Raw genomic sequence first — 20,554 nt, forward strand, 5'->3', positions numbered from 1 at the left:
CATTTGATAGACATTCGTAGCGCCCAATAAACGGCTCTGGGCATTCGTAAACCACGCCTCAAATACGAGAAAATGAACATGTGGTTCCCAGACCACGTCTCAATGAGAAGAGGTCTGACGTTAGCCAGGCTAATACAACTATACAATTTGCAGAAAGAGAAAGCTGAAAACCATCAGAAGAGCAAAAACAAAAATAATGATTAGATGGAGATGAATGACTAGCAGCATGCGATGCGGTAAGGAACATTATGATATTTCATACAACTAGACCTATAACGACAAGACATTTCCAAGCATATCCTGGAGACAAGTAAATTTGAGTAAAATCACAGGCTTCGCTTATCCCGTGCGAATGCGCCACACGAAATTCAGATGTGGGGGGTGATTTCTAAATCACACGTGGTCCCAAGATAATACTAATCCAGTAGATATAACTAATAGGGCTTTAGTTAATGGGGGAAAAATCTAGTGAAGCTGGCTAATTTATTCAAAGAAAAATGATGTGGTTTACTATTAAGTATTTATTTTGTATTAATACATAACCTCACTGTATTAATATAAATGTAACATTATAGCATGACATTTGTCGATAATTGTCAAGCACAGGTGACTCCGCGTGGTGGGAGGGGGCCCCCAAATCAAATTCTGCTTAGGGCCCCCAAAAGGCTTGTGCCGGCACTGGGTGTCCACCAGTGCCATGATCAGCCATGTTTCTTTCTGTCACAAGAACTCAGATTGATCACCATTTGCTATGTGTTTAATTAGTACTATTGACCAATTAATTTGAAATGATTGGTGATACTCACTTGGTTTTGGTCTTCCAAAAACAGCAGTTTCACTAGGAGTTGAGGCTTGACAAATAAAAGGTTGACATGGAAAACAGAAACTTCTAAAATTCACAGAACAAGAGCCCTTACTGAACCTGAATTGCTTCAGTGTAGCTCAAGTAAATGTTTTAGTCACTTACTGTAGTGTATAGGCAAGGACAAAGCAGAGATAGAATCCAAGTGCAACACTTACTTTAATAAAACAAACAAGAAATCTCAGTCAAAAATCATTTCACGTGGTGAAGATTACAACATCATCTACCTTTGGTTTGCTAAATAAACAGCAAACAGAGGAAAAATATAATAAACAAAGTTGTTTAAAACAAAATCTGTAACAGTGCACAGTATAACAAAATCATCTACAAGTAGAGATGCAAGTTATAATTTACATTTTGATAATTAAAATACAATGAACTACTTTTTATCAACTTATGTAAATCCTGCATCAAACATATATATGAAGATCTAGTTGATCTACAGGAACCAGTAGATGCAGACATGGCCACAGGTACAGTTTTATCTCTAAGCTAATAAAAAAATATTACTTACAAGTTAGAGAGCTTGGTATGAAAACTGCTGACAGAATTCAAAATTGGGTCAGGGTGAAGTTACAATATTGAAATATAAAGTTTGAAAATATTGCATGTGACCTGATACCTGACAAATAAAACTGACCCTCGTTTAACCATTTTGTTTGTGTAAACCCCATAAACTGCTATATTTCCATCATGTCTATCTATACACCGGTCAAATATGAATATGGATTTTTTTTTTTTTTTTTTTTTTTTACTCTGGGCTGTCACTGGATCAGAATGAGAAGATGGTTTTCGAACTTGTGACTTCTTCACAGTGTAGGACCTCACTCGTCAAATTTGTAAGATTTTTTGCTAAATCGTAAATATTTTACGAGTTGCCCAATTCGTATGAATTCATACGAATGACCTACCCCTGACCCCGCCCCTAAACCTAACCGTCACTGGGTTTTAGACAAATCTTACGAATTCGTACGAGTGAGGTCATATGAATTCATACGAATCAGTCACATTTTACTCACTCGTACGAATTGGTCGTGAGATAGCGTTGGTTATTCTCACAGATGAACTCTGATCTTCTGACCAAATACTGATCTGAGATCCAGTGAGTGAGAGCTGACATGATGAGCTCTGTACTGAGTAACTTTCTCTTCCATTTATGTTAAAGACACACATGTGTCTGACTGTGTCTGTTTCCTTAATAACTGAAGCAGATGCTGTAAAAAATAAAAAAATAAAAAGTCTTTATTTTAGAGGGCTAATTTTCTTATTTTACAGATATTGATGACAGGCCTATTTTCATCGTCACTCTTAGGATTTTTTCATCGTTCCATTAAATGCAATTGTCATCATTTAAAAATAGAGAAAAATATATTGATGTTCAGAGGGGGTGTACTCATTTATTTATATATATATATATGTGTGTGTGTGTGTGTGTGTGTATACATAGGCAATACACATTTACAATCTCTTTAAATGACAGTTTATTTCATTATAATGATATAATAAAAGAGAAATTAAATTGGCAGAGAATGATTTGGCATTTGTGCCAGACTGTATAACACATGAGTGTTTACAGGATCATCAGGGATGGTGCAGTACACGTGGTACAATTTTTCCTATAGAGAACAAAGAATATACATATGAAAATGAAGTGAAAGAGAAGTATATATGGTAAAAGTTAGAAGAAACAGGTCTCTAGTACTCACCTCATGTTCTTCAGAATGTTTCTCATTGTCTTCAGTATCATCTTCATCTGCCACATTAGAAATACAATACCTTCATTTCAACCATTTGTAACTTTTAACTTCTACTGTATGAAAATTATAAAACATACTTTGCACAAAAAATACTCATAATATGCAGCACATTATCATTTGTATAGAATCATTTGTATTTACCTGGGCTCTGGGAAACAGCTGCTACAGACGTATTCATAGGACTAAACATAATAAAAGTACACATTTATTTTAATGTTTTAACAAATAAGCACCTATATAAAGTACACTAGAAAATTCTTACCTCTTCTTTCTTGGCTTCTGTCCTAGTAAAATATACCACACCAATGCATTAATGTGTTGTGATGCAAATTTATTATTAAAACCTGTTAATTACACTTGGTGTACTTATATATTATCTTATTTTTCCTATTACATATTTTAGTAATCATTATAAATTAGGTATCATTCAAAAGCATAAACAGTCAAAATTCATCCTGTCAAAACTGTTTTGATGTTACCATGGAAACAATAAATTAAATCTAAATTAAAGGGTTGTGACAGCTGGCTTCTCTCCCTAGTGGATGTTGTAATATTCCAAATTTACTGCACTATTTTATAATCAAATCCTTTTCTAAGTTTTACAAAACACATTGTTGGAAAGGTCTGAGACTCAATGATTTTTCTGTTTTGTGAGAGGAGAGGATTTTGTGACGTATAGCGCCTAAACATCCCACAGGAACCTCCATTTTTGAGATATCAACTTTAAAATTGGAGCACAACTTGATTAGACATATGGCTTTGTTTTTTTATTAAAGTAATTTTAGCATCCAAATGATTTTTCAAAAATACATATTTTGTATAAAATAAAACTGATTAGTACAGTACATTTGCTTTACAGTAAATCTAAATTTCTATAACTTTTATACACTTTCATTTTTTGAAGTCCACTTTTGTGTTTTCTTTAAAAAGAAGTTCAGAAAGCATTCATCAGTTACAGCCATATTTAAGTTTAGTGCATTTTCACATCTATACTCAAAACGGGGTGACATTAACAGGTTTTAAAACTGTTACAAATAAATGTCAGTTTACTGTACATCCACATATAGGTAACTTACTGATGCAGAACAGACAGAAGCCCATGAGTCCGGTCAGGAAAATCCCCCCGCTGGTGGCCGCCAGTGCCATGATCAGCCATGTTTCTTTGTGTCACCAAGAAATCAGATCCATGATCACCATGTGCAAAGTTAAGTTTTCAGTTGCAGTGATTAATCGATTGTTAATACGTACTTGTTTTTGGTGTCCTGTGGCCATCAGTTTCACCAGGATTTGAAGCTTTGGCAGCTAAATGGTTGAAAAGGAGGAATAGACATTTCTAAACATTCTGACATTTCTTAAAAACAGCATCGGTCACTGTGATTTTGCCAAGTAAGATATGATCCTAACCCTAACCCTATCTCTAAACCTAACCCTACCCATAATTTATCCCTAAAATCAAAGGGAAATGATGGTGAATAACACTGTTGTAGAAGCACTGAACTTAACATAAACTGTAAGCTTGTCCCTCAAATCTGATTGGCTGATTGGAATATTGTTCCAAGGTCTACAAATGTTGATGCAGAAACACGTTATACTTGGTGAAATCACATTCACCAAAGCATGTATTCATTTTGCCTTGTTATTTTGTGTATAGCCTAATCTTGGAAAAAGGGTTCAATGGGGTTCTATGGTTCTTGAACCTTGCACTCTTTAAAATAAAAGTCCCAAAAGTTTTTTTTTGCAGCGATGCCAGAAGAACCATTTTGGATTCCCCAAAACAACTTGTTGTTAAGAACGTTCTTCCACTATAAAGAACCTTTTGTGCAAAGGAAAGATATGGATGCCAATAAAGAACCTTTAATTTTAAGAGTCCATGGCAAAGAGGTTCTATATAAGGAAAAATGTCTTAAATGATTGCATAATACTTTTATGTTTAATGGGCAGTTTACAAGCTTAATTTATAAATGTTATTAAAATAAAAGGTCACACTTTATGTTAGGTATCTTTAAATACTATGTACTAACATTTTAATTAATCATTTGGTATGATGCAGTTTTTGTGTATATAGCATACATGTTTCTACATTGTACTTATATATTTTTTAAATACCTGCATGTAATTACAGCTGTAATTAATGTCAGTAATTACATATATAACACTACTGAGCCTTACCTTACACCTTAACCCACCCTTAACTCATACCACAATCCTGTCCATAACCTTACCTGTATCCCACCTCAATATTAGCAAAAGTGTTTTGCAATTCAATATGAACACAAAAGTACATTGTATACTTATTGTCTGATATAAGTACATTAAGGACACCTAATATAAAGTGTGACCAAAGTTTCTATAAAGCGCCTGACAGAACACTTTAAGTTTCTATAGAACAGAATAGTATACATACATATTCTGAAGAAATTATTATATTTCAATGATTTTTATATTTATTTTTAAATGCCATAATGGTATCTTTATAATCAGGCCTGTGGTTAAATCTAGTAGATTCCACACACTGTTCCTCAAATTTTAGGGTAATACAGAAAGAAACTTAGTGTTTCAGATCCTCATGAACACAGAGGTGGTGCAGAGAAAAGCATCTCATCAGATCAGATCAGAACTCCACGTGTGTCCTGAAAGCTAGATTTTACCTTGAGAACGGTTTTATCATAATCCGTTTAAATGCTATCACTGTTTTTTGCAAAACTTAGATATTCTACGTACATTTTTATAAAATGATATTTTAATAACGATAAAGGAGCTCACCAGGCGTAGGGTTTATTGTGGTCTCGTACCAAGTCGTGGATTCTGTAGCCAGGCTTTCTGAAATATTAAGAACTTACTATTCAAAGTTGTTGGTAAAAAAAAAATATATATATATATGGATTTATAGACTCTATAGAGTCACATTTAGTCTATACTAGTTGTTGTTTCACTTTTAGAGGTGTTGAATCTGCAGAAAACAATTTGCAAGGTTAATCATCAAAATAATCACCATTAACTCATACCACAATCCTGTCCATAACCTTACCTGTATCCCACCTCAATATTAGCAAAAGTATTTTGCAATTCAATATAAACACAAAAGTACATTGTACTTATTTTTTGATGTACAGTAAGTACATTAAGGACACCTAAAGTGTGACCAAAGTTTCTATAAAGCGCCTGACAGAACACTTTAAGTTTCTATAGAACCGAATATATACATACATATTCTTAAGAAAATATTATAATTCAATGATTTTTATATTTACTTTTAAATGCTATAATGGTGTCTTTATAATCAGGCTTGTGGTTGAATCTAGTAGATTCCACACACTGTTCCTCAAATTTTAGGGTAATACAGAAAGAAACTTAGTGTTTCAGATCCTCATGAACACAGAGGTGGTGCAGAGAAAAGCATCTCATCAGATCAGATCAGAACTCCACGTGTGTCCTGAAAGCTAGATTTTACCTTGAGAACGGTTTTATCATAATCCGTTTAAATGCTATCACTGTTTTTGCAAAACTTAGATATTCTACGTACATTTTTATAAATGATATTTTAATAACGATAAAGGAGCTCACCAGGCGTAGGGTTTATTGTGGTCTCGTACCAAGTCGTGGATTCTGTAGCCAGGCTTTCTGAAATATTAAGAACTTACTATTCAAAGTTGTTGGTTAAAAAAATAAATAAAAATACAATTTATATGGATTTATAGACTCTATAGAGTCACATTTAGTCTATACTTGTTGTTGTTTCACTTGTAGAGAATGTTGGTATTAAATCTGCAGAAAACAATTTGCAAGGTTAATCATCAAAATAATCACCACAAAAATAAAAAATAAATTGATTGCGGATGAACTTACATATTGTTGATGCTTTTGTTGTGCTTGGTGACTGAATTTTCACAGGAAGAAAAACTATAGAGACAAAAACATACATTAAGAAAAATGAAGACAAATGTAAAATGGTTGAATTAAATGTAAATGTGTAGATTCATATTACATTAAAATTATATAGGCCTACCTGTCAAGTTGAATGAGTCACTATATGAATGTTTGGATGATGCAGGTTGTGGAGAATAACTGCAGCTCATCACTTTACTCTTAACTGACATTAGATGATTAAATAAAAAATGTTCGCGGAGTGTAGTAATACACTGTGTTCCTCCAGGTGGTTTTTGAGATTTTAGAATTAGCCGATTTTCATCTCCAATGTAAATAAAACAAGCATAACCAGCATTATCTGATCCTGGTATATGACAGTTAACTCTAAATGCACCATTTTCATAGTCATGGATTACTGTAATGACGGGCTTCTCTTCTGAAAAACAACATATAGCAGAGAACATTAGTGTGGAAGAAACAAGGGATTATGAGAATGCTTAGAAGACAGCAACACCGTTCATGGAGGATGCTAAACAGTTGTGACACATTACTGTACCAAATTAAACATCTTACTCTGATTTAAAACTGTATTATAGTGAGAATGATCAGCATCTGTCGGTCTGTCATATCTCAGTGCTGTGTTTGAGCCTTTCTGCACTGACGCTGGAGACGCCGTCAGCCAAACCTGATCAGAGAGTCCTGTAGGAGAAACACAGAAAACCTTTAGATAACAATACATCAAATATAAGTTACTGTTGCTGAACACAAGGGTCCCATCACCTCTTGCAAGAAAGCTTGAATCTTATGGAATCACAAAATTATAGGTAATTATTTTTAATATATCAACACACCCAGTTTCTGTTAATAAAAAGTATGAAAACATTTTGCTAGGTATTTCTGACAACATGCACCTAATTCATGCATGAAACTAAGAAAACTAATTATTCAACTTGCAAAGTGAATCATCCACCTAAAAATAAACCTGTGAGTGACTGTGAAGTGTTTTATAGCATAGGCCTAGCTCTGTGTGATGATGAAGATGATGATGATAAAAGCAATAATTTATATCGGTACTTTTTGCTTTTGCTCACGACATAAACACAGAACAAAGAACTAAAAACAACTGAGGAACACGCAGCACACGGTACTTAGACATCAGTATATACTTACACAAGAATAGGCATTTTAAAATGAAATATACTGAAATATAATTGGTTTCCTCCTATCTCATTGCATTCCATCATCAGTACAGCTCTACATATTTTGTCAGTAATTGTCGCATTTCTTGCAGTTGTTATTTTAGCTTACAAAGTTTATTGTAAATGTTGGTTATACCTAAAATCAAAAAATATGCATAGTTAAATAATATGAGATAAAACTTTATCTTTTTTTATGATCACTTACTTTGAGGTTGAACCTTCAGCAAGAGTGTAAAGATGAGGAGGATGAGCAGAACCATGTCAGCGTCAAATGATAAACTGACACAAAGATGTCCAATGCACATGGGAAAGTAGGAAGTAAGAAAAACGATATAAACCAAATGGCACGATACGTCTCTATAACATATGACACAGGCAGTATAATGATCGTACTTCAGTCAAACCAAATAAATGAGAACACAAACAAACAAAAATTCTGATTCTAAAGGGAAAGTCAGAATGTGATGCATCTTAAAGTCTCTTAAATTTTCTCACAGTAGTTTGTGTTTATCTGAAGCGCTGAGATCTTTCAAAGCCACAGAACAGTGTGGTTGAAGAAAAGCGTAGAGGGTTGAGCAGAGATGGAGCTACAAATAGCCGTTTATATACTGTCTATGCAAATAGCAGATAGGGCCTATCTGCTGCTTAAAGTCCCTGCTAGTCAAAATTAAGTATGTGTTCTGAGTTTGTCACAAAATTAAGTAATTATTTAAGTAATAGCTCATACGTTTCCACCGTTTCCTCAAAAAATATTAATCAGCACAACTGTTTCCAACATTGATAATAATAAGAAATGTTTCTTGAGTTAATTGAGTAACATGTCATAATAATTACATGTTCATGATGAGAATCTTTCCTTTTACCACTGATGATGTTGAAAGCTAAAGTAAATTATATATTTCATTATGTTAAGGTTAAATCCTACGTTTTCCAATCAGTTCTTAGAAAGACCTTTACCTTGAATATGAGGTTATATGAGAATATGAGGTTAAAGAATCCTTCAACTGCCTTTTGTTCTGATTATTGGTTCAAAATAGCAGCGCAAGCTTCCAGCCTTACATCATTGAAACAATCATTTAAAGGGATAGTTCACTTCAAAATGAAAATTCTGTCATCATATACTCACCCTCAAGTTGTTTCAAACCTGTATGAATTTCTTTCTTCTGCTAAACACAAAGGAAGTTATTTCAAAGAATGTCAGTAACCAAACAGTTAATTGGTCCCATTGACTTCCATAGTGGGGAAAAAAAATACTATGGAAGTCAATGGGACCAGTTAACTGTTAACCAGTTAATTTTTCAAAATATCTTCCTTTGTGTTCAGCAGAAGAAAGAAATTCATACAGGTTTGAAACAACTTGAGGGTGAGTATATGATGACAGAATTTTCATTTTAAAGTGAACTATCCCTTTAAAATTTGGAAAAACAAAACTACCATTGTAAAAAGGATAATATGTTATGCATATTGATATTGTGTGTCCAGTCAAAACAGCTAAGACTTTTTCTTCACCTGTAATGTTTTAATTGTTTCAGATTTTAAAAGACACATTGTATAAGCTAATGGGCCATATATAACTAAATGTGTAAACTTGTGTTGAAAGACTTCCATCATGTCACATAGCCTACATCTGTTAATCCCTGTGTTAGACAGCAGAGGTCGCTCTCATCTGACTCATATCACAGTGATCAGATGCTTGTATGTCTGTACTTCTTTAGGTTACCCTTGTTAGGTTTGGTTTTCATGAGACCTTAAAAAAAACTATTGTTCAAAGGTTTGTGGTCGGTAAGATTATTTTATGTTTTCGAAATTTCTTATGTTCACCATGGCACAATGTTAAATTAAAAAAAAATCCTGAGATGGTAAAGCTGAATTTTCAGTCTTCAGTGTTAAATGATCCTTCAGAAATCATTCTAATATGCTGATTTGCTTCTCAAGAAACATTTATTATTATTATCAGTGTTGGAAACAGTTGTGCTGATTAATATTTTTTGAGGAAACGGTGGAAACATATGAGCTATTACTTAATTACTTAACCAACAGAAAACAATACAATAATACAACTTTTTGTACAAATGTGTATATATTTTTTTATCCTATGAACAGAAAACTTGTTTACATGATAATTCAGCAATTAAAAAGATACTAATATATCTGACAAATAATTATCATGAGACCATTTGAACAAAACAAATGTGGATATTTTAGATATTACTTTGAAGAACAGAAAATAGAACAATGGTTCATGACTCAATTTTATAGAACCATTAATGGCAAAAAGGTTCTATATATGTCTTACATGATTGCATACAACTTTCATGTTTAACAGGTTGTTTAATTCATAAAATTGAATCAAAATCAAAAGGGAATTCAAACAAATTTGGAAGCCCTAAAAAGTTCTATATAGAACATTTTCTTCTAAGAGTAAAAGTAAAAATTAGGTGAAAATATTCACAGAGTCAAACAAAAGGACAAAATGTGAGTGTATATGGCATGCAACAATGACCTTTGTGCTCATCAATACAACTGCCATTCACAATTACACAGAATCATAATTATGCAATTATTTTTGCATAACAGGATTCGTCACCTTCCTAAAATAATTGCCTAAGTCATTTTTTCAGGTTTCTCAGAAAACACAAAAACGGAACCAATAATTGAATATCATCACCTTCCTAAAATAATTGCCTAAGTCATTTTTCAGGTTTCTCAGAAAACACAAAAAAAATTAAAAATAACTTCAGAGGTTCGTTCTTCTTGATGCAGCTCCCATCTTGAAAAGCTTGTAAAATTGCCTTTTAAAATTGCTTGTAAAATCTTTTGACTTAGGCCAAATAAAACGGCCTAAGTCACACTCTTGACATAGGCCATTATACTACAGGGGTAGAAATGCATGATCTGTTCAACTGAGGATGTGGGGATTTTACCAGAGGTGGCCAGCATCATGAGGAGATGACTTATGCAAAAAAATAATTTTTGTCAAAAAATGACTTAGGCAATTATTTTAGGAAGGTGACGATATTCATGCTGTGTTTTCAGTTTGTGACCTATGACAGTTTTGAAAGGCTAAGAGGTTTTATTGTTTAGAAAGCAGAAGTTTAAAATGCATTTGTTATGGAGTATTAAATCCTGTTTAAAATGAAGATCAATTCTGGACTGGATTAAAATAGTGGGCAGAGTTGGATTCTCAGAGAGCCGTCAGAAGACTGTAAACTTCATTGCTGTCACTGGCGACGGACGGTTGAGTGAGGATGCTGACATACAAATGATTCAGTTCAACCTGGAGGAAAAGTGAGTCTTAAAATGAGGAAAAATTATTGCTATTGTTATTACATGTGCATCTGATTTACTCACCTTGGTTTGCTTTGATTCTTCACTGTTTCCTGCTTAACAAGACACATCAGATATCAAATCATGACCATGGTAGTGTATAATTAAAATGACGGTAAGATGCAACCTTTTTATTATTATTATTTTATAAATTATTATTTGGTAGCACTTTATTTCAATAGTCCACTTTAACTACATGTCAACTAACTCTCATTAGAGTCTGTCTGCTTAATATCTCCTAACACTTTTATATTTTGATGCTCCTCAACAGACATTTTACTGACCATACGTAACTTTGCAAGTACATGTTAACTTATTCAACTAACAGTCTACTTCAGTCTACTAATAGTCTAATGAGTGTTAGTTCACATGGTTGCAAAGTTACTTATAGTTAGTAGAACTAGAATGTCTAAAGTGGACCATCAAAAAAAATGTAACCTAATATTTTAGTCAATTGTAGCAAAAACTATTTGGGAGCTTGACAAGCATTCATGTTGAACACATTTATATCAGAACAAGTGCAGATCAGAAGGTTTTTACAATAAAGTAAGCAGCATGAATATTATCCAGTTGAAATAGTCAATTTTTCATGATTCTGGTTGGATCTTATTTATTAAGCAAATAATATGAAAACATCAGTGACAGCTAAAGCAACGGCTTGCAAATCACTATAACCAGTTTACTATGATTTATGTAAGTAGCCTATAATAAATCATAATGCTATTTACATAAAATATGGAGGTGATTCGTTTTACTCTTTACCTGGTGGTTGAGAGGTGGATTGTACGCAGTTGATGGTTGAGTAAAATGCGGGATCTTCCTCATCAGACTAAATAACAAAGATTGATCTATTAAATAGTGTCAAATATTAAAATGATGCCATAAATGGTTGATAATGATAGTAACACTTACTGAGTCTGAACCGGCAATTGGTAAAGAAACTCCTACAAAACAGAGGAAGATTTCAGCAAACCTTGACATTAAACTGTATTTGACTTTTATTTTGATTATGGCTTATGTTTTAGGGGAAAAGTAAAAACTTACCCTGCTTTTTACTTTTTTTTGCAATCCAAATCCTAGTAAATTTCACAAATATATTTTGTGCACCTTTATCCCTTACTTTCTTATAATTTCACCAATGATTTCATATGCACAAAATAAACTCAGAAACATCTCTACCTCTCGTCCTTTGGTCTTCCTGCGATGAAGGAAACATCAAATCAAAGTGTCAAGTTGACTAACCTTTTCATAATATCTATAAGCCACATTGAAGACATGGCAAACATTTTTTACACTTACGTGTACATCCGTATAAACAGATTCCCATGAGTCCAGTCAGGACAATTCCTCCACCAGTTGCAACCACAGCAATAGAGAAAAACATTTCTGTGTCAGACAAAGATATAAAAGATTAGCAAGTAATACACTGTTGCATTACTGTATTAAGTGTCAAAAAAAATTATGCTGCCATTGTGTTTCTAATGAATGTGCTTCTTCATGGAAAAATGTAAGCCTTTGGGTAAAGTTACTTACTTTTATTTGAGTACGTCTTGATTTCCAGGCCTTCAACCAAAATGTATAAAGGAGAAATTGACCATTAGCATATGTGTATTGTATTCAACGTTTATATAACATATTCAACTCTATACATATCAAAATGTACATTTTTGCTAACAATTTCCCAGTAATTTTCCCTAGTATTTAGTAATTTCCCAGCTAACAAGGAAAGTTCTTGTAGAACTTTGACTAACGTTCTGGCAAGGTTCTCTCAAATAACTTGTGATCAAACATTAGTCCAGTAATGTTAATAGAATGTCTGTTCAAATTGATCTGGTCTTTAATATACATACAGCACAAAAAATACATCACTTATACATCATTCATTGAGCATTCTTTTCTTTCATGAAATGTTTTAGTTGGATGGTTGTCTAATGTCTTTTTTAAATATTACTAGTTGTTTCAGAATGTTGTTTCAAACAATGTTTGAAGAATGATACAATGGAATTCCTTAATGTTCGCAAAACCAAGAAAAAACACACAGAAAACATTCGGAAATAATGTTTTCATAACTTAATGAGAACGTTAGCAAAACGTTCTTAGAACATTTCTGTTAGTTTGGTTACCTGATGCAGGTTCTATACTTTCAGCAAGTGTAGTCGATTCCAGGGACGCTGAAGATTTGTAAATAAATCAATCAAATGTGTTTTGGTTACAGTAATATTACAGATTAAAAGAGAAGACCTGAGGACTTACCATCTGCAGGACCTGTTAAACTGCTGTCATGGGTAGTTAGACTGGACATATCTGTAATAACAAAACAAATTTAAAGCCAACCAATCAAAATCTTTGATAAATAATTATGATAAAGAAAGAAGCACTTACTGGTTATAGGGTCTGTTGTGATTTCAGTACTGGATGTTACAGCCAATGCTATTGAAACCACAGAACAAGTTAAACATAATTAATGGACAAAACGATAAGGAGTATGTTTACAAAACGGAAAAGAGTTATGTCGGTTGTAAGGATTGTACAATCAAGGCAACTCACATGTTGTGTCCGTTGTCGATGCGGTCGACAAATTTGCTGAAATTAATGTTTATATATGAAATCGCAATGATCAGTTTAGAAAGTGTTAGAATAAGAAAGACACATTGGCTTTAAAAAGCCTTTAAAAACATTATTTTAGCAATTAGTCTATATGCCATTGTAGGTGTATGAATACGAATTATTACAAGTTAAATCAGAAAAGCTAGAAATTCAATTAAAAATTCCACCTTCAGAGATTCCATTGGAGATCAATGTTGGGCTGTCCTCTGTGATCGGTGACAAAGATGACATGGCATCCAAACCTGAGATTAAAAAAACAACAAATTTAAGGCAACCAGGTAACTTACTTTGTAAAAATATATATTCTTATATATATTGTTAGTGTATTGACTCTTGAATATGATTAAGACAAGTAAAGGTTTATATAAAAATGTAAAAGTCAAGTGTAGACTTCAAAAATATAAATACTTCATAATAAAAAATTGTGCAAGGGGGAAAATGAACGGAAATCAGTATTAATATATGTATTCTTACAAGGAACAATAAGTCTATATGCCATTATACTCCTAAAAGGTCACATAATTATCTGTTAACAGATATATACATTCAATTTTACAGTCTTTCTCTTCCAACTTGACTGTCAAGGGTGTATACACGTTTTTGTACAGTGCAAATACAAGGTTCACGACAATTAAAAATTCCACCTTCAGAGGTTCCATTGGAGACCAATGTTGGGCTGTCCTCTGTGATCGGTGACAAAGATGACATGGCAGCCAAACCTGAGATTAAAAAAACAACAAATTTAAGGCAACCAGGTAACTTACTTTGTAAAAATATATATTCTTATATATATTGTTAGTGTATTGACTCTTGAATATGATTAAGACAAGTAAAGGTTTATATAAAAATGTAAAAGTCAAGTGTAGACTTCAAAAATATAAATACTTCATAATAAAAAATTGTGCAAGGGGGAAAATGAACGGAAATCAGTATTAATATATGTATTCTTACAAGGAACAATAAGTCTATATGCCATTATACTCCTAAAAGGTCACATAATTATCTGTTAACAGATATATACATTCAATTTTACAGTCTTTCTCTTCCAACTTGACTGTCAAGGGTGTATACACGTTTTTGTACAGTGCAAATACAAGGTTCACGACAATTAAAAATTCCACCTTCAGAGGTTCCATTGGAGACCAATGTTGGGCTGTCCTCTGTGATCGGTGACAAAGATGACATGGCAGCCAAACCTGAGATTAAAAAACCAACAAATTTAAGGCAACCAGGTAACTTACTCTGTAAAAATATATATTGTTATATATATTGTTAGTGTATTGACTCTTGAATATGATTAAGACAAGTAAAGGTTTATATAAAAATGTAAAAGTCAAGTGTAGACTTCAAAAAATGATATACTTCATAATAAAAAATTCAACTTTCAAAAAAAAGGGGCGGTGACAACTTCCTCTATGCCCCACCCAACTTCCTGTTTCAGTTGGAAATATGTCAACACAGGAATCAAAATGTTGTAATGGGGTTTTTAACTGGAGTAAAGGAACTGAAATGCTCTTTAGTGTTTTCTTATGGGACATGAATATGAATTATTACAAGTTAAATCAGAAAAGCTGGAAATTCAATAAAAAATTCCACCTTCAGAGGTTCCATTGGAGATCAGTACAGTTTGGCTGTCCTCTGTGATCGGAGACAAAGATGACATGGCAGCCAAACCTTATGAGATTAAAACAAATTTAAGGCAACCAGGTAACTTACTTTGTAAAAATATATATATTGTTAGTGTATTGACTTGAATATGATTAAGACAAAGTAAATGTTTATATAAAAATGTAAAAGTCAAGTGTAGACTTCAAAAATATAAATACTTCATAATAAAAAATTTTGCATGGGGGAAAATGAACGGAAATCGGTATTAATATACAGTGAGGAAAATAAGTATTTGAACACCCTGCTATTTTGCAAGTTCTCCCACTTGGAAATCATGGAGGGGTCTGAAATTGTCATTGTAGGTGCATGTCCACTGTGAGAGACATAATCTAAAAAAAAATCCAGAAATTACAATATATGATTTTTTAACTATTTCTTTGTATGATGCAGCTGCAAATAAGTATTTGAACACCTGTCTATCAGCTAGAATTCTGACCCTCAAAGACCTGTTAGTCTGCCTTTAAAATGTCCACCTCCACTCCATTTATTATCCTAAATTAGATGCACCTGTTTGAGGTCGTTAGCTGCATAAAGACACCTGTCCAACCCGTACAATCAGTAAGAATCCAACTACTAACATGGCCAAGACCAAAGAGCTGTCCAAAGACACTAGAGACAAAATTGTACACCTCCACAAGGCTGGAAAGGGCTACGGGGAAATTGCCAAGCAGCTTGGTGAAAAAAGGTCCACTGTTGGAGCAATCATTAGAAAATGGAAGAAGCTAAACATGACTGTCAATCTCCCTCGGACTGGGGCTCCATGCAAGATCTCACCTCGTGGGGTCTCAATGATCCTAAGAAAGGTGAGAAATCAGCCCAGAACTACACGGGAGGAGCTGGTCAATGACCTGAAAAGAGCTGGGACCACTGTTTCCAAGGTTACTGTTGGTAATACACTAAGACGTCATGGTTTGAAATCATGCATGGCACGGAAGGTTCCCCTGCTTAAACCAGCACATGTCAAGGCCCGTCTTAAGTTTGCCAATGACCATTTGGATGATCCAGAGGAGTCATGGGAGAAAGTCATGTGGTCAGATGAGACCAAAATAGAACTTTTTGGTCATAATTCCACTAAACGTGTTTGGAGGAAGAAGAATGATGAGTACCATCCCAAGAACACCATCCCTACTGTGAAGCATGGGGGTGGTAGCATCATGCTTTGGGGGTGTTTTTCTGCACATGGGACAGGGCGACTGCACTGTATTAAGGAGAGGATGACCGGGGCCATGTATTGCGAGATTTTGGGGAACAACCTCCTTCCCTCAGTTAGAGCATTGAAGATGGGTCGAGGCTGGGTCTTCCAACATGACAATGACCCGAAGCACACAGCCAGGATAACCAAGGAGTGGCTCTGTAAGAAGCATATCAAGGTTCTGGCGTGGCCTAGCCAGTCTCCAGACCTAAACCCAATAGAGAATCTTTGGAGGGAGCTCAAACTCCGTGTTTCTCAGCGACAGCCCAGAAACCTGACTGATCTAGAGAAGATCTGTGTGGAGGAGTGGGCCAAAATCCCTCCTGCAGTGTGTGCAAACCTGGTGAAAAACTACAGGAAACGTTTGACCTCTGTAATTGCAAACAAAGGCTACTGTACCAAATATTAACATTGATTTTCTCAGGTGTTCAAATACTTATTTGCAGCTGTATCATACAAATAAATAGTTAAAAAATCATACATTGTGATTTCTGGATTTTTTTTTTTAGATTATCTCTCACAGTGGACATGCACCTACGATGACAATTTCAGACCCCTCCATGATTTCTAAGTGGGAGAACTTGCAAAATAGCAGGGTGTTCAAATACTTATTTTCCTCACTGTATGTATTCTTACAGGGAACAATAAGTCTATATGCCATTATACTCCTAAAAGGTCACATAATTATCTGTTAACAGATATATACATTCAATTTTACAGTCTTTCTCTTCCAACTTGACTGTCAAGGGTGTATACACATTTTTGTACAGTGCAAATACAAGGTTCACGACAATTAAAAATTCCACCTTCAGAGATTCCATTGGAGACCAATGTTGGGCTGTCCTCTGTGATCGGAGACAAAGATGACATGGCAGCCAAACCTTATGAGATTAAAAACCAACAAATTTAAGGCAACCAGGTAACTTACTTTGTAAAAATATATATTGTTATATATATTGTTAGTGTATTGACTTTTGAATATGATTAAGACAAGTAAAGGTTTATATAAAAACTATATACTATAGTTATACTATAGTTTTATATAGTTAACTATATAAAAACTCTGTGATCGGTGACAAAGATGACATGGCATCCAAACCTGAGATTAAAAAACCAACAAATTTAAGGCAACCAGGTAACTTACTTTGTAAAAATATATATTGTTATATATATTGTTAGTGTATTGACTCTTGAATATGATTAAGATAAGTAAAGGTTTATATAAAAATGTAAAAGTCAAGTGTAGACTTCAAAAAATGATATACTTCATAATAAAAAATTCAACTAAAGCCTATTGGCTGTTTAAAAAAAGGGGAGGTGACAACTTCCTCTATGCCCCACCCAACTTCCTGTTTCAGTTGGAAATATGTCAACACAGGAATCAAAATGTTGTAATGGGGTTTTTAACTGGAGTAAAGCAACTGAAATGCTCTTTAGTGTTTTCTTATGGGACATGAATATGAATTATTACAAGTTAAATCAGAAAAGCTGGAAAAATTCCACCTTCAGAGGTTCCATTGGAGATCAATGTTGGGCTGTCCTCTGTGATCGCTGGCAAAGATGACAAGGCATCCAAACCTTGAGATACAAAAACATCTACTTGGAAAAGAATAAACCACATTATCTATCTTTCTATTAAAAATAGTCTGTGATTAAACAGCTTACCTCTGACCTTTACTGAGACTTTGTCGGAATGAGGTGAGGTTGCGTTTTCTCCTAAGCCATACACAGTATAGTAGCAGGATATGTTGACATGTGAACCATCTGGATCTTGTGACCACATGATCATTTCGGTGCTGGTAAGGGTGATGTTACACAATTCACTTGGTTTTTTATAGTTCTCCTGCCCTGCAGGATAGAACATGCATTCAGATACATGCTGATTCTCATGACCTCCACAGATCATCTGCACCTTTTCTCCATAGATGGCAAATGTAGGAAATATTGTCAGGGTGGCCTGCGGCAAACCTATAAAAAAAGATGAGATACGTAAATTCACTTTTGCAATAAAATATCACAATTAATTATTAATTCAAACTTCTTTAAATTAATTTTAAATTTAATTAATTAATTTAAAAAAAAACATAAATTGTCTGTGCATGTGTTAATTTAATCTATTTAATATACATGTCCAATATACTACTTATAACTGGACAAGCCAGTTTTTATTAAACTACACTATAAAAAAGATTATTTTCATGATTTCTTGTCACAACTTTTTATCATTTGTCAAATCAACTTAGATAATTAATGTGGTTCAGATAACTTAATATTTTGAGTTTCTATTTGTCAAACTAATCTCTTTCATTGAATTAACTCAAATGTAAAATTTCAATGAACTCAAAAATGTAAGGCTTTTTGACTCTTGAATATGATTAAGACAAGTTAAGGTTTATATAAGAATGAAGTCAAGTGTAGAGTTAAAAAAGGTAAATACTTCATAATAAAAATTGTGCAAGGTGGGAAATAAACGGAAATCATTCATAGCGTACAGGGAACATATTTAGACATTCGTCTAACGTTTTTTAAATGTTGCTATGTTATGCTATGTTATTTGTTTCAGAAAGAACAAAGAACATTCAAAAGTAACATTCTCCTAATATTTGCAAAATGATAACATTTAAAAATACTGAACATTTTGAATATTTAAAGAACATGTAAAAAACATTTTCGTAACTTAACGGGAACATTAGCAAACGTGATCATATTTTTGTTAGCTGGGTTAATATCATTGTAAAGCATGAGAGATCACTTACCCTGTGATTTAACCAGCAGTAAAAGTTGAAAAGTTATTAAGATGAACAGGGCCATTTCACTATGACACTGTGAACAAACCTTCGATTAGAAGTGAACAATAGACGCTACTTAAAGTGTCTGAGAGGGAAGTAGGAAATGATACTTACCTCAAAATGGGTGAAATGACTGTTCAACCTGACATGTCTGTAAAAGAATTCGGTGCTTTATAAAATTATATTTAACCAATTACCATGCATCAGTCTCAGAATGACATCAAAACTGACAAAAGGATCACAGACGTAAGAAAAGTAAGAATCAAACTGCAGAAACAGGTAATTCACATGGGTGATGATTCAATCCTATTAAAATAGGAAGTCTACAGGGTCACTTTCACTTCATAAGTGTTCGTTATCACTGTTGTTCTATAGAAGTGGTAAACGAGAAGTACAATGGTACTTAAAGTTAGATTATGAATCCTGCTTTTAGATTTAATGTTATCTTTGACAATGTCTGAACAGCAATTTTTTATGTCTAGAAGAATTTTGAATCATCAGGCCTACAGTAGGTCTAAATTAACTTATATCATATTTCAAGCTAGTTTTGCATTCAAAGTCTGATAATATGAAATGCTGGGGGGAAAAATGGATTTATCAAATAAAATCAGCCTGAGATAAATACTGGACATTCCAAAATTATTTTTATATTTCAGAAACACTTTTTTGTTGTTGTTGTTGCACATAAGAAAAATCACACTCAGGGAGACTTTAGTGAGCATTGTAATGTTACAATATTGTGTTACTCCCACTGATCTATATAGAAGGACATTATATAGATCAGTGGTTACTCCCTAAAAAAGTAACTAATTATGTTACTTGGTTACTTTTTATGGAAACTCAAATATGAATGTGTACATTTATAAAGCATTGTGTTACTTTCCTCGTCACATCAAAAGTAATCTGATTATGTAATGCATGTTAGTTGTTATCCCAACATTGGTGCTGAATAAGAATCACTGTCAATCTTAATCGCTTCCAGACTCCCCTATGTAAAACCTGTGCAGACATGATCTACACAGCTCAAAATGTCTACCGTGATGTCAGCAAGGGATGCTTTTGTCCCTTTCAAAACATTTCATCAATGAAACCCAGCAAATATTGGCCAACAGCATTGTTTAGCAGATTTAGCATTCTGTTTTAGCTGATATTTACACATCCCATCATTCATTTTAATGACACGTTGACCAAACAAGACTAAACAATTTAGGCGTGTTGTGCGAGTGGGTCACCGATGACGTTTGCACCTGCTTGTGTCAGAGAGATACCACAGGAACAATGCAGGG

The 20,554-nt window shown here is 33.6% G+C and overlaps 2 protein-coding genes across 15 annotated transcripts in view; both read right to left on the reverse strand.

Annotated features, from left to right (window-relative positions):
• The window catches only part of LOC311074680 (uncharacterized protein), a 55,163-nt gene extending 46,795 nt beyond the window's left edge, over positions 1-8,368 (reverse strand). The window contains exons 1-13 of one of the 4 annotated variants that reach the window (XM_084101464.1): positions 7,891-8,368; positions 7,060-7,185; positions 6,626-6,922; positions 6,466-6,519; positions 6,346-6,384; positions 6,184-6,240; positions 5,383-5,439; positions 3,868-3,921; positions 3,696-3,779; positions 2,882-2,903; positions 2,761-2,801; positions 2,569-2,615; positions 2,326-2,478 (exon numbers count right to left, since the gene is read on the reverse strand). In XM_084101464.1, coding sequence (XP_083957590.1) covers positions 2,377-2,478; positions 2,569-2,615; positions 2,761-2,801; positions 2,882-2,903; positions 3,696-3,779; positions 3,868-3,921; positions 5,383-5,439; positions 6,184-6,240; positions 6,346-6,384; positions 6,466-6,519; positions 6,626-6,922; positions 7,060-7,185; positions 7,891-7,990 — 1,080 coding nt within the window. In that variant the 5' untranslated portion in view covers positions 7,991-8,368 and the 3' untranslated portion in view covers positions 2,326-2,376. Of the gene's footprint in view, positions 1-2,325; positions 2,479-2,568; positions 2,616-2,760; positions 2,802-2,881; positions 2,904-3,695; positions 3,780-3,867; positions 3,922-5,382; positions 5,440-6,183; positions 6,241-6,345; positions 6,385-6,465; positions 6,520-6,625; positions 6,923-7,059; positions 7,186-7,890 lie in introns of those variants that run through there. The other 3 variants (XM_084101466.1, XR_014604341.1, XM_084101465.1) reach the window with 3 other exon arrangements.
• A 1,239-nt stretch (positions 8,369-9,607) lies between these two features.
• On the reverse strand, positions 9,608-19,579 carry LOC311074224 (uncharacterized protein). 11 transcript variants are annotated; one of them, XM_084100650.1, is made up of 21 exons: positions 19,383-19,577; positions 19,236-19,302; positions 18,145-18,447; positions 17,983-18,057; positions 17,286-17,360; positions 15,216-15,293; positions 14,741-14,815; positions 14,264-14,338; positions 13,787-13,861; positions 13,560-13,595; positions 13,395-13,442; positions 13,266-13,316; positions 13,136-13,183; positions 12,546-12,575; positions 12,312-12,398; positions 12,192-12,210; positions 12,057-12,088; positions 11,925-11,956; positions 11,775-11,841; positions 11,037-11,068; positions 9,608-10,962 (listed from the first exon to the last, which is right to left on the reverse strand). In XM_084100650.1, the coding sequence occupies exons 2-21, from the start codon at positions 19,288-19,290 to the stop codon at positions 10,870-10,872; spliced, it is 1,386 nt and encodes a 461-aa protein (XP_083956776.1). In that variant the 5' UTR covers positions 19,291-19,302; positions 19,383-19,577; the 3' UTR covers positions 9,608-10,869. The 11 variants fall into 11 exon arrangements, with proteins under 11 accessions (XP_083956776.1, XP_083956779.1, XP_083956782.1 ...); XM_084100653.1 differs by having other exon boundaries at positions 11,037-11,065; positions 19,383-19,576; XM_084100656.1 differs by lacking the exon at positions 15,216-15,293 and having other exon boundaries at positions 19,383-19,579.
• Positions 19,580-20,554: the final 975 nt, after the last annotated feature.

This window comes from Abramis brama (genome assembly GCF_963993115.1).
Source record: "Abramis brama genome assembly, chromosome: 23".
Lineage (NCBI taxonomy): Eukaryota > Metazoa > Chordata > Actinopteri > Cypriniformes > Leuciscidae > Abramis > Abramis brama.

Excerpts from the sequence above, each read along its gene's own strand:
- LOC311074224 (XM_084100650.1), bottom strand. The coding sequence starts at position 19,290 with ATGGCCCTGTTCATCTTAATAACTTTTCAACTTTTACTGCTGGTTAAA. Across the intron at positions 13,317-13,394 it reads CACAACAGACCCTATAACCA|ATATGTCCAGTCTAACTACC; the intron begins GTAAGTGCTTCT and ends TTGTTATTACAG. Across the intron at positions 12,576-13,135 it reads AAGTATAGAACCTGCATCAG|GCCTGGAAATCAAGACGTAC; the intron begins GTAACCAAACTA and ends TTTTGGTTGAAG.